Here is a 12,863-nt window from a genome sequence, read left to right on the forward strand (position 1 = left end):
GCACCGGAGCCGGATCATTCCGGTGCGCGCCGCGGCGGTTGGACCTCGGGCGCGCGGAGCGGGCCGCGAGCAGAAAGAGGAGGAGCCGAGCGCTCACGGGCGGAGCCCGACAGGAGGAGGAGGAGGAGCCGGGCGCGCACGGACCGGGCGCAGGGCAGGAGGAGGAGCCGGGCGGCGCGGGGCGGGGCGGCGTCCGGCCCAGCCATGGCGGACGAGGGCCCTCGGAAGGGCAGCGTCTCGGCTCTCATGGGCCGCACCAACGGCCTCACGAAGCCCGCGGCGTTGGCCGGTGGCCCCGCTAAACCGGGGGGCACGGGCGGCTCCAGGAAGCTGGTCATCAAGAACTTCCGAGGTGGGTGCGCTCCGGTGAGGAGCGAACGGGGCGGCCGGCAGGTCGCGCGCTCGGACAGGGCCTCCTGCGGCTGCCCGGCCGGCCCTGTCCCCGCGCCCCAGCCCGCCTTGTTCTCTCGCTGTCCCGTCTCGGCGCTGCAACCCGACTTGTCCCTGCACCTCATGCTCCGCCACGTCCCCGCGCCCCAGCTGGCCCTGATCCCACACCTCCTGGCCGGCCCGGCCGGGCCCTGCCTCGGTGCCCCGGCCTGTCCTGTCCCCGCGCGGCCGTTGACCCTCTCTCCCCACAGACAGGCCGCGGCTGCCTGACAACTACACTCAGGACACGTGGCGGAAGCTTCACGAAGCGGTCAAGGCCATCCAGAGCAGCACATCCATCAGGTACAACCTGGAGGAGCTGTACCAGGTGAGCGGCGGCGAGGGCCTGCGAGCACTTGGCTGTTTTCCTCTTCCCGCAGCCACCGGGGCCGACGCTAGGGAGGCCCGCCCGGGGAAAAGCTGCGGCCCGAGCCTTCCCTAGCGGAAGCCGCGAAGTCCTGGGTCAGCAGGTGTTTCTGTGGATCGCCGCCCTGGATTAGTGCTGTGTGTTGAGGCTTAGACCAGGCTGCTTAGGAGGTGTAAGTTTTCCCCTCACCAGAAGAAAGGAGATGTTTGGAGCTGAGAGGCACAGAGCTCCGGCAGTCTGCAGTGTTATCAGAATGCCAGCTTGTGATCCATTAACACTCACTCCGGCTCCACTTGCTATAGTAGGGTCACTGTGTTGTGACGCACCCCCCTCCCCAACACACACACACTGTTTTGTAGTTTAATTACTGCAAATAAGGTTGCAGAGAGATTCGGGTAGTTTTCACTTAAAGATGGGTTTTTGTCTGCAGCAGGGAAAAAAAATTCATCAGAAGTACATTTTGCTGTTTCAAGCACACTTTTCTGTCATGGTTTTATACAATATTGTTCACAAAATGTCTATGTTTTAGTTCATGGTAGAGCATATAGTTACTTATATGTTACTTAAAAGTTACCCAAGGGGCTTGTTTTGTCCTGGTTCCACACTGAGTGTGTTGTAAGCTACAGAAAGCACAAGAAGAACAGTAAGCAGTAGTGCCCAAAGGAATCTGTGACCAGCCGATCACTCTGGACTCCAAACTCCCAAATCCAAAACCTGTAGTGCCCTCACGAAAAAAGATTCACACCTGACCTCCTCTGCCTGGCCTCAGATGGAGCACAGTGTGTGCTAAAACTATTGAGTAAAATGACCGTCGAGCCAGGGCCAGCCGGATGACCCATTAGGTAAAGCACTGGCAGAGTGAGCTTGGCAACCTGTGTTCGAACCTCAGAACCCTCAAAAAGGTGAAAGGAGAAAACTGACCTCCAGACTCTTGACGTGACACAAACACATGCACATATCATCTCCACAGACGATGATAAGACAAGAAACTCCTCACACTGTGTTCAGGGGATATGGGATGTGAATGAGCTTTGTTTAGACTTGATTCTCATTCCCCAAGTACATCATTGCGCACATCTGAAATCCAAAACACTAGTGGCCCTGAGCATTCTGGGTAAGGGAGCACTGGCCTATAGTGACAGATTGATATATATGTGTCTGTCCTTAGTCTTAAGTTTGTGAGTTGATTGTGTACTGAGGGACAGGATGTTATTTAAGGTTCTCTTTTTGTTTTGTTTAGACAGGGCTCACTGCATAGCCTTGGCTGTTCTAGAACTCACTATGACCACCAAGTGATCTCAGTCTGATTTACGGAGATCCCCCTGCCTTTGTCCCTTGGTGCTGGGATGAACATTATACACTGCTACACCGCCTAAAGATTTACTTTTATTTTAATCATTTTTAGTATGTGCTTATGAGTACAGTGTTGGGGGCATATAACATGGGCTCCAATCGGTTTATTTTATTTTTTTACTTTTTTAGGGGAAAAGAGAGTCAGTTGGTTTAATTTTTTAAGAGATTCACTGTGGGGCTGGAGAGATGGCTCAGCAGTTAAGAGCACTGACTGCTCTTCCAGAGGTCCTGAGTTCAATTCCCAGCAACTACATGGTAACTCACAACCATCTGTAATAGGACCTGATGCCCTCAGTGATGCGACAGTGTACTCACAGACATGGGGGAAAGTTTCACTGGGGAGTTAGTTGAGGCTGCCCCTCACGTGTCGGGGGTTATAGGCTTACATGAGCATACTTGTTGTTCCAGTAGATTTTAATGCCCTAAAATAGAGTTGTTGGCCAGCCCCTCAATGAAAATGTAGACTGTTTCCATCCCCCGTAAAGAAGGGCAATCCCTTGCAGTCATCCCTTCCCATGGCAGCTGCTGCTGTGTTTCTGTCTACTGCACCTCTAAAAGGAGTCCTGCATTTGCCGTCCCCTGTCATTGGCTGTTACCTAGAATGCAGTTTGCCTTTTACTCGGGTGCTAACATTTTGGTATTTTGGTTTGTTTGTTTGTTTTTGTTTTTAATGTTTTTATTACTTGAAATAGAATTCCTTCCACCCCTTTCCTTCTCCTTTTCTCTCTTCATGGCCCCCAGACACCCTCTTTCGAATCCCTCCTGTGTGCCCCCAAGTGCATATTACTTGTATTAATGCTTAGAGTGGGTAGAGTACAGTTGGCTTGTTCATCAGGTAGTGGACGATGACGTCCTGTGTGTCCAGTGAGGACACTGCCAGCAGAGCTGCTAGCAAAGTTGAATACATCTTGTGTGGGAATGTGTTCTCATTCTTCTGGGGAAAACACCCCACATTTTATATAGAAAATACGGCTTAATTTCATAGGAGCTGCCGCTCTTCAGAGTGACCATTTTCCACCCTGCAGGTAGCACGAGGGCCCTTTGCTCCACATTGTCACCAGCATTTGGTACTGTCGAGTTTTACAAACCAATTTAATTTGCCATCCCTGTTGACGGCGGGGGTCGGTTCTTGTGCCTGTACTGTTCTGTACTTTGGATGCAGTTTACTGTTGAGATCTGCTGGCTTCCTGCCTCCTCGTGTCACCCGCCTCTCTCTACTTCCCTCTTATCTCACTGTGTAGCTTGCTCTGGCTGCAAACTTATAATCCTCCTGCGTCAGCCTCCCAAGTGTTGGGATTACAGATATGAGCCAGGGTGCCCAGCTTCACTTGCTTAGATTACTTTCCCATTATTAAATGTATGAGTTTAGTATGTATTCCACATAAAAGTTCTATATAGGTGTTGCAAATATTTTTCTTCTAGTCTGTAACTTATCCCTTAGCTAATGTATGTCCTTTGAAGAACAGTGGTTTAAATTTTGAAGTTAAGTGTATCAGCTGTTCTTTTAGATTATGTTTTTAGTATTCACATAAAAAATAAAAAATAAACTTTTGCCATAACTGTAATAGGAGCACCCTTCTGTAATCCCAGGATTGAGCAGGCAGAGGAGAGTCAGGAATTCAAGGCCAGCCTCTTCTGCTGGCCAGCTCAAGGCCAGCTACATGAAACCCTGTCTCAAAAAAAACAAAGCAACAGATCTTTGTCCTAATCTAAGCCCTTGTATTGATTTCTCTGTAGACATTTAGAGTTGAAAGTTTTCCATTTAGATCTGTGATGTACATTGTGTGGACATCTGTGTGTGTGGTGAGATATAAATCTAGTTGCAGTGTTTTCCCTTTAAGTGTCCAGGGGTTGGACACATTGTTGCCCAACTGCCTTTCTCAGACAAGACCAGTTGTCAGATTATCTAGGAGGGATAGCAAGGCATTACGTCAGAGGGTTGGCCTCCGGCTTTGTGTTTTTCCACATTTGGCTCAGCTGTTCTTGGTCCTTTGCATTTCTTTATGAATCTGAGAATCTGCTTTCTGGCTTCTTCAAGGAACCAGCTTGGGTTTGAGGTTATGGTGACTCTCTTAGATCGCCTAAAGAGAACTGACTTGGCCTAAAGAGAACTGACTGTGCTCTGTTGGGGCTAATGTTTCTCAGCAGTGATTTCTTGTTTCAGTTATAAAGATGTTGCAAACCTTTTGTGGAATTTTCATCTTACCTTAAATTCTGACTTGTGGTTCTTACTGTCATTTAGGAACACTGCTGGCTTTATTATCTACTGAAGTTGTCCTTCTGACTTGCAGCCTTGGCTGTCTTCTGTAGATGCCATTGTGTTTCCTGTCTAGACAATCACGTGTGACCAGGACGCCTTTCCTTTCTGAGTTTTGTGCCTCTTGTTTCTTGGCTTTGTCTTGCCAATTGGCAAGAGCCTCTGGGACAGCGGTTAGAAGTGAGAGAGCTGGCGTTGTCCTGCTCTCGGGTCTCAGAGACCTTTTGTTTGCCACTGTTGAGTGTGATGATGCTGCCATGTACGAGGGTCCTTTCTGCTCCTGGTTAATTTAATGAAAGCACATTTCTACATCTATTGTGGGATTGCATACGTTTTGTTTCTTAGTTTATTGATTATGTTCATTAATTTTTTTTCCTGTTTTGAATATAAGACAGTCTTGCATGCTTGGGCTATGTCTTACTTGGTTGAAATGTATTATCTATTTTTTTTTTTTTTTTTTTTTTTTGCTTAAGACATGGTTTCACTATATATCCTTGGCTAGCTTGGAACTCTATGTAGATCAGGTTAGCCTCAAACTCATTGTGCTCTACTTGCTTCTGAGTGCTGCTGGAATTAAAGCGACTGCCACTGTGGCCGCTTATGTTACCTTTTTTATGTGTTAATTTGAGTGGTTAATGTTCTGTTAGCTTTGTCTTACTGTATTATTTTTTTATGTCTATGATGAGTTTGCATGTCAAAGTAATGTTGGCCTTATGAATTTAAAATTATTCTTCCTTGTATAGAATTGGCATTGTTTCTTTTTTTTAAGATTTATTTATTTATTTACTGTATGTATGTATGTGAGTGCACTGTAGCTGTCTTCAGACACACCACAAGAGGGCATCAGATCCCATTACAGATGGTCATGAGCCACCATATGGTTGCTGGGAATTGAACTCAGGACCTCTGGAAGAGCAGTCAGTGCTCTTAACTGCTGAGCCATCTCTCCAGCCCCGGCATTGTTTCTTTCTTAATGTGTGAAGGGATTCCCTAGTGGAGCCATTTTGATTTGCATCATCATCATTTTATTATTATTTTATATGTATGGATGTTTATCTGCATGCGCATCTGTGCACCATATCCAAGCCTAGTGTGCACAGAACAGAAGGTGTCGAATCCCCTGGACCTGGAATGAAGTGAATTGCTGAGTGGGTGCTGGATACCAAACATGCATCCCCTGAAAAGAGCAGCCTTTACCTGCTGAGCCGTCTCTCCAGCCTCACCTTGGTTTTCTTCATGAGTAGATGTTGAGTGCACGGTGATGGCTCCGAGTGCCCCCAAGGATACCAGCCGTCTTGTCTTCAGAGTCTCTCATTCCCAACCGTGCCACAGGGTGAGCCTCTCTCACCCTCAGCTACCTCCCAAGAGTGCAGCCTGGTCATTGTGAAGGCTTCTGAAGCTCTGCCTAACCTTTGGACACATGGATCTTGTTTATGGTTGTCGTTCTGTCCTGACCCCACTACCTCTGCTCCTGAGTCCCCCTCTTCCCCATTAAGGAAAATCTGATAACCTTTGACTGGATGTTCAACATTCTAAATTCTAACTAGTATGCCAGATATTTTTATATTATTGTAGATTCCTGTCTTTTATTCTGGCCATAGTTAAATGATTTGAAGACCATCTGTTCTTAAGTCTTGCTTTTTAGGATTTGTTAGGCCAGGGCAGATCATTGCTATATCCGGGGCTAAACAACCCTACCACTGAAGCAGACCTTCCTAGGTGCCTTGACTGTGGTTTCCATCTGGATATGGAAAAATCGCTGTTCAGAACAGCATGAGAACTCCTGCACCACTACCTCCACCCTTCTAGATGGTTCGTTCCTTGACATTTGTAGTTTCCTTACCCGAGAATGGGTCTCTTTGTTGCATGTTGGGGGTTCCTTCATCTCTCCTGAAGATCCTCACCTCCTGACTCGGTCCTGCATGCAGCCTACAACTGGATAGGCAGCTGGAGTGGCTGAAACTTCCCAAAGATCACCAACTTCCAGGCAACATCCAAGGCTCCAACATGCTTCTGGTGCTTTGTCTGGTGTTTATTTGGTTTTTTTGTTTGTTTGTTTTTTGGTGCCCAGGGCCCCTAAAATTATCTGTGTTCTTTGTCTGTTTTTGTTTGTTTGTTTGAGTGTTTGGGTTTTTTTTTTTTTGTTATTTTGACTGGGAGCAAGAACTATACCAAATACCTAAATACTCAGCTTTTGGCCTGATAAAATATCTCTTGATACTAAAGCTGCTCCGTTGCCTAAAGAGTGTAATATCCAGGTTCAGTTGTCCCAACAGTAGAAGTTCTCTTCCATACCACAAATATGCAGCAGTATGTCCCAGGGTGGGACCTCATGCATTCCAGGCGGCACCATCCCACTGGACACACATGAGGACTCAGTTCTAGCCTCTGTAAAGGGCAGAGGGGTGATTCTGGCCTCGGCCAAGCAATTACCTAAGCCTCCTGTTTCCATTGAAGTCTAGTGTAAATGCAGGAGCCCGTTGGTCACGGCTCTCTGCTGGCCCAGCAACTCGTTTTCTGGGTGGGGTATCACTTGGGTTCTGTCTGTCCTTCATGGTGAGGAGGTCTCCTGGCTCCCACCGTCTGTGTCTTCCTCTGAGCAGGGTTGTTTTTTGCAGATCTCTTTGCTTATGAAGACCTGAGTCTGAACCACTCAGAAGGATGTACTCCTGTGACTTATGTTTTTGAATTTTGTCCTTTGGTCACCTTAGTGCATATCAGAGGAAGACCCAGTGTGGTGCTCCACCTGAGAACAAACTCCTCAGAGTGGCCTATCTCCCAGGGAGAAGCCAGCTCTGGGCTGGAGTACACAACAGGGCTAGAAGGTTCAACCCTGTCAGGCACATTAGTGAAGGAGGGAGCAGTGTGGATCTGTGTATAGCTAAGTGACAGGGTTGACTAAAACTGACGTGGAAAAGCAAGCCCAGGGAGTGGTGGGCAAGTCCGTATGGCTGGGACCACTTTGAGGAAGTCACATATTAGTAGAGCATAAAGTCAATACAAAAGCAGAGAGTGTGCCCTCTCTGACTTGTCTGTCCTACCAGACCTGCCATGGTCTAGCAGCCTCCTGCTCAGCCCTCACAGGGGTGTGTTGCCTCAGCCTTGAGAGCCAAGGTTGGATTTGGAAGATAGTGACAGATGCATGTCTCCTCTGAGTTTCCTCTGGCCTGGATTTGAGTCCTGGTTTCATTTTGTATTCTTACTTATTTCTTTCAGGTAGGCATCTAGAGGGGTCTAGTATCCCAGCCCTACTCTGGGTTGGGGGAAGAGCGGTAGGAGGCAGCAAATCTGTATGGGAATGGTGACCCCAGGCCATCTTTTACCACAGAACATGCCACTAATCCTGGACTGCTGGGTCTAGGCAGTGTGCCTTACTGGTCTTCTGATGTGAGTTCAGGGTCATCTAGGGTCCCACCCTGTCATACCATATGTCTCTGCAGTGGCTGGGTTCAGTTGTAACTAGGTATATGAGATAGTTTACTGAGGGTTTGCCAGCCACTTGAGACTTGTGTTTTGTTTTGTTTTGGTCAATAAATCCAGTGACACAGTCCGTGATTTCTTGTTCCTGCTTTCAGTGGCTTCAGCTCTAGCCCAAAGATCTCTGCATGAATTTGCATTTAATTAACACCAGCAGAGCTCTGGCCTCCAGGTACCTGTAGTCCCTCGTTTCATTCGTTTTTCACCAGGAGGTAACTGTTTGCAGCCACAGGAAGCATTTTTGTTTAGGTATCAGTAAATACTCTGAGGTGGTATTTAAAAGAGCAAATGGACAGCCGTGAACAGCACAGCCCATGCTTGTCAGTGCTCAGCATCATGGCCCTTGCGTGGTCTGTTGGTTGGTAAGTAGTCTGCTCTGAGGTGTGACCCTCAGGGACAGATGAGCAGTATGCTTTAGGGATGAGTTGATACGAGAACAGCTGTGAACTGGTACAAGCGGAATCCAAAAGGTGCCTCATCCCACCTATGGTTGTTGGACTAAATCTTGCTTCTCTAAGGTGACTCCTTTTAAAATGTCCATAGTACACTGTCTTAGCCTGACTGGACCCTTCCTTCTTACCTCAAGAGAGGACGTTTAGAAAAAGCCTCAAGGACCAGGTATGGCAGTACACACTTGTACTCAGGCCTACAATAAGCCTGTGCAGCCTGTGGGTTGCCACCTGCCTTGAGGTATTCTCAAATACTAAAAATAAAGCAAGCCTCAGTGTGTCTCATGTTAGTAGGTATAACAGTGATAGCATGTCACAGCTAGGAAAAGTGGGTTAGGACTGTTGACTCCGACTCAGGAAGCAGCACTAAGACAACGCTCATATGTGGGGACTGGTGGTGTACATTGTTAATCCCAGTACTTGGAAGGCAGAGGCAGGAGGATCTCTGAGTTTGAGGCCAGACTGATCTATATAGCAAGTTCCATGATAGCCAAAGCTACACAGAGAGACTCTGTCTCAAGAAGAAAAGAGAGAAAAATGTTCTTTACAAATTGCTATTCTATGAAGGACAGTATACCATACACACAAACTGGATGTTTATAGACAAGAAGTGCAGAGGCATGTAGACGTATACAGAAACTACTTTTGCTTTCTACTGTACTATGTGGGCTGACTGATGAAGAGTGCAATTCTGGGGCGGAATTGACGGAGAAGGTGAGGAGGCGCTTTAAGGAAAGAGCTGAGGGAAAGTTCTCTGTTGTCTCTGTCCTCACTAGAGAGCACTCCTGTTTACATTTCACACTGGAACGACATTCTGACATGTGCACGAGACTTGAGGGGGTTAATATGACTGGTGAGACTACATTCTTTCAGTGGGTAGAAAGATTTGATTTTTTTTTTCCTGTAGGCTGTTTAAAGTTGCTTTTTTTTTTCTTTTCTGGATGGTGGTGTTCACCTTTAATCCCAGCACATGGGAAGCAGGGATAGGCAGATCTTTGAGTTTGAGGCCAGCCTGGTCTACAGAGTGAGTTCCAGGACAGCCAGGGCTACACAGAGAAACCCTGTCTCAAAAAAGCAAACAAGGGCTGGAGAGATTGTTCTGTGGTTAAGAGCACTGACTGTTCTTCCAGAGGTCCTGAGTTCAATTCCCAGCAACCACATGGTGGCTCACAACCATCTGCAATGGGGTCTGTTGCCCTCTTCTGATGTGTCTGAAGAGAGCAATGGTGTACTCACATACATAAAATAAATAAATAAATAAATCATTTTTTAAAAACAAAATAAAAGCAAACAAAAGTTGCCATTTCTTCATCAAGACAAAATAAATGAATTCTATATCAGCAATCAGTAAATAAACAGGGATCAGCATGGCCTAGTCTGTGTCACTCAGGAATCAGGTCTTTCACTCACACAACTGGAGTCTGCTGTGCCTGAGCAAGGGCTCTGCTCCCTCCTGTCACTGCCCAGGTTCACAGGGTCAGTTTTAGGATAAATGTGTCCCCGTCTGCACCTAGAGAATCAGAAAATGGCCACATGATCCAAACCCACTTTAGAGTCCTGGTACTGTTGGAGAGCCTGATGGGAAAGCAGCTGAACTAGGGCAAAGCTGGAGACTTGAGGTGCCAGTCCCACCCCACCCCCCAAGGAATAGTGGGTAAGCGTACCATCAGTCTGAGCCCTTGTTGTTGGCCGTTACCATCAGTGTGGGCAGCACAAGTGCCCTGAACACCTGTATGGCTCGATGGTAGGTAACTGCAGGGCTCTCCGAGAGCTGCGGTGCTCGTACTGAACAACCACCTCTTCCCTTTGTTGTAGGCTGTTGAAAATCTGTGTTCTCACAAAGTCTCCCCAACGCTCTACAAGCAGCTACGCCAGGTCTGTGAAGACCACGTCCAAGCCCAGATCCTCCCATTCAGAGAATATCCTTTCTTTGCTTTGCTTTTTTTGCCTCATGGTGTTTCTGTTTATTACACAGATCTTTTTAAAATGGGATGAACTAATGAATATCCTTAAGATAAAATAATAGGTTTTAAGTCTTTTTAATAGAACAGAGGACCTTTTTGTTTAATAATTCATTATAGTAGTTCTTTTAGTGAAATTTGTAACATTTACATTGCTGCTATGCATAAAATGCTAATATGCAGTTGCTGATATGACTGCATCTAGTGGAACATCCAGGGGAATTTCTGAAGATATCTTTAAGTTCTGTCCTTTAATAAAAATCATCTTATTTATTTTCCATGATATGTGACAAATCCCCACACAAATATGGCTGTCATACCCAGCTTATTTTCTTGGAGTGTGTCAGGAATCAGGGTACAGCCCAGTAGTTTTCTCTGCTCAGAGTCTGGCAGGCCCAAGTCAGTATGTCAGGGAGGCTGTCTCATCTAAGGGTGGGTCTCTCCTGTCTCCCACAGGTGAGCAGCTGTAGGAACTAGGTCCCTACTTACCATCTGGCCATAGTGGATCTGACTTAACCCTGAGGACTGTGTGCAGGTCTTTGCTGCATCCAGTTTCTCCCAGTGGATTGTGCATTACTCTGGACAGGCAGGAGAACCTGTCTCTCTGGCCTGAGACTGTACCTCCAGGGACAGAACCAGACAAAGGAGGGCTGGCTATAGTGTTCCATTAAGAAGGGAATTAGTCAGGCATGTACTATATGTACACAGGACTCTGCCATCTGAGGTTTTCTACCATGTCACCTGTGACATGTCACCACAAGGACATGTCTGACCTGGCCTTAGGCAGTTTTAGGGCACAAATTGTGTTGTGCGTAAAACCCGTGGTGATTCCTTTGGCTCCATGCATTCATGTCTAAGACATATCCCAGAGCCTTCGTAGTCAAGGTTTTCTTCTGATTCAGGAAGTCTTTTTTTTTTCCTCCTGTGGAAACTTGGTCCCGGCAGCTGTGCAGACCTTGTTATTCAGAGCTGGCAGTGTTGCTGGACCCCGAGCCTCTATGGTCTAGGTAAAAGACCTCCACTGAGCCTGCATGGCTGGCACCCCACAGCAGGGTTGTGAGGCCATCTTGAGTTCTGCTACACAGCTTCAATCAGGATGCCTCTGTGTTCTCCAGTAAGCATTTTGAACTAAAGACAGAAAGATTTTACAAGATCATAGTGATCAAATCCCTGGAGAACCTGCTAGTGTGCTTTGAGTGGCACCGTGGTCAGCAGCCATGGCCTAGGGCGCCATAGTCAACAGCCAGAGCCCAGCATTGTTTTGCTCTAACCCCACTTTGCTGCAAATGACTTTTTGATTCCCTGCTTTAATTATCCTGCCAACTAATCCCACTCTGGGGTTGACCTAAGTGTTCACACATTTAGCAAGCCTTTGTTTCCTACCCAGTGTCTTGATCCTGGATTATAGAAAACTGGCTGTGCACCTGATTCCCGTGCTCCAAGAGTCACAGCCCTAGGACAGAGCCATGGATTTACTGTTTCTTGATAAGAAAGCAGGATTATAAACATTATGACTTGTTTTACTGGAGGAAAAAAAAGCACTAATGTCACTGAGAATGCAGGCACATGCAGCTCACAGCAGCACAACAGAACTCAGGTAGAGCTCACACGGTGGCAGGTAAGGGAGAGTAGGGGACACCACTGGACTGTGCCTTGAAGAACAATAGGATGCAACCAGACAGTGAACATGACGGAGTGCCAAGTGTGTTCCTAAGAGCTGCACAGTGTGTGTGCAGTCCAGGTCACAGACTGCATTTGGTTCTGGGCATGCTGTCAAGAATTGCACTTTAAGAGCTTCACAGTGTGTGTGCAGTCCAGGTCACAGACTGCATTTGGTTCTGGGTATGCCATCAAGAATTGCACTTTAAGCTGTACAAGCCACTGAGAGAACTAGAGCTAGTTTCCAAGCTAGAGCTCAATAAAATTGTCATGTGATGATCACAGCATGATAGGGCAGCCTGGCTAGTATGCAGTCTAGAACCTTCACCAGCTAACACATTTCCAAAAAAGCTATTGTGTACTGCCTGGCATCATAGCAGATCCTGAGAAAATCACTGTGAGCAACTCAGACTTCAGCCTGAGAACTCCCTCTAATGGAGATATCACAGACGGGTGTTTGTGTAACAAAGGCCATGGGCACCTCAGGATATAAGGAAGGATAAGCCCATCTGCCTAAGGAGGGAAGTGCTGGGGGTACAGGAGGCCCAGCGAGGAGATGCTACTGTCAGACAGCCTGTGCAGGTGTGTGAGGGACAGGAAGCCCAGCGAGGAGATGCTACTGTCAGACAGCCCATGCAGGTGCATGGCAGGCAGAGAAGAGCCCACCGGCAAGAAGCAGCAGTTGCTGCCACAGGCTTCCAGAGAAGGGAAGCTCACCTCTGACCTAAAGAGTGACTGGCCCATGCTGTGCTGAGGGCCAGACTGTACACAGTTTTGGACCAGTGGGATGTATTGACTAATAATTAAATAGTCTTAAAAAAAACAGTGTCGTATAGGATGATTTTTTTCAGCCACAATACAGCAAGAGTATTGAGCTGCTGAAGTCAAGCAAGCAGTGGTTCAGAGTGGGC

At 47.1% G+C, this 12,863-nt stretch overlaps 1 protein-coding gene across 1 annotated transcript in view; it reads left to right on the forward strand.

Annotated features, from left to right (window-relative positions):
- Positions 1 to 77: 77 nt before the first annotated feature.
- The window catches only part of Cul4a (cullin 4A), a 43,112-nt gene continuing 30,326 nt past the window's right edge, over positions 78 to 12,863 (forward strand). The window contains exons 1-3 of the mRNA XM_028766266.1: positions 78 to 352; positions 642 to 757; positions 10,148 to 10,251. Coding sequence (XP_028622099.1) covers positions 205 to 352; positions 642 to 757; positions 10,148 to 10,251 — 368 coding nt within the window. The 5' untranslated portion in view covers positions 78 to 204. The remainder of the gene's footprint in view (positions 353 to 641; positions 758 to 10,147; positions 10,252 to 12,863) is intronic.

Source organism: Grammomys surdaster, unplaced genomic scaffold (assembly GCF_004785775.1).
Source record: "Grammomys surdaster isolate TR1022 unplaced genomic scaffold, NIH_TR_1.0 167, whole genome shotgun sequence".
Taxonomy (NCBI): Eukaryota; Metazoa; Chordata; class Mammalia; order Rodentia; family Muridae; genus Grammomys; species Grammomys surdaster.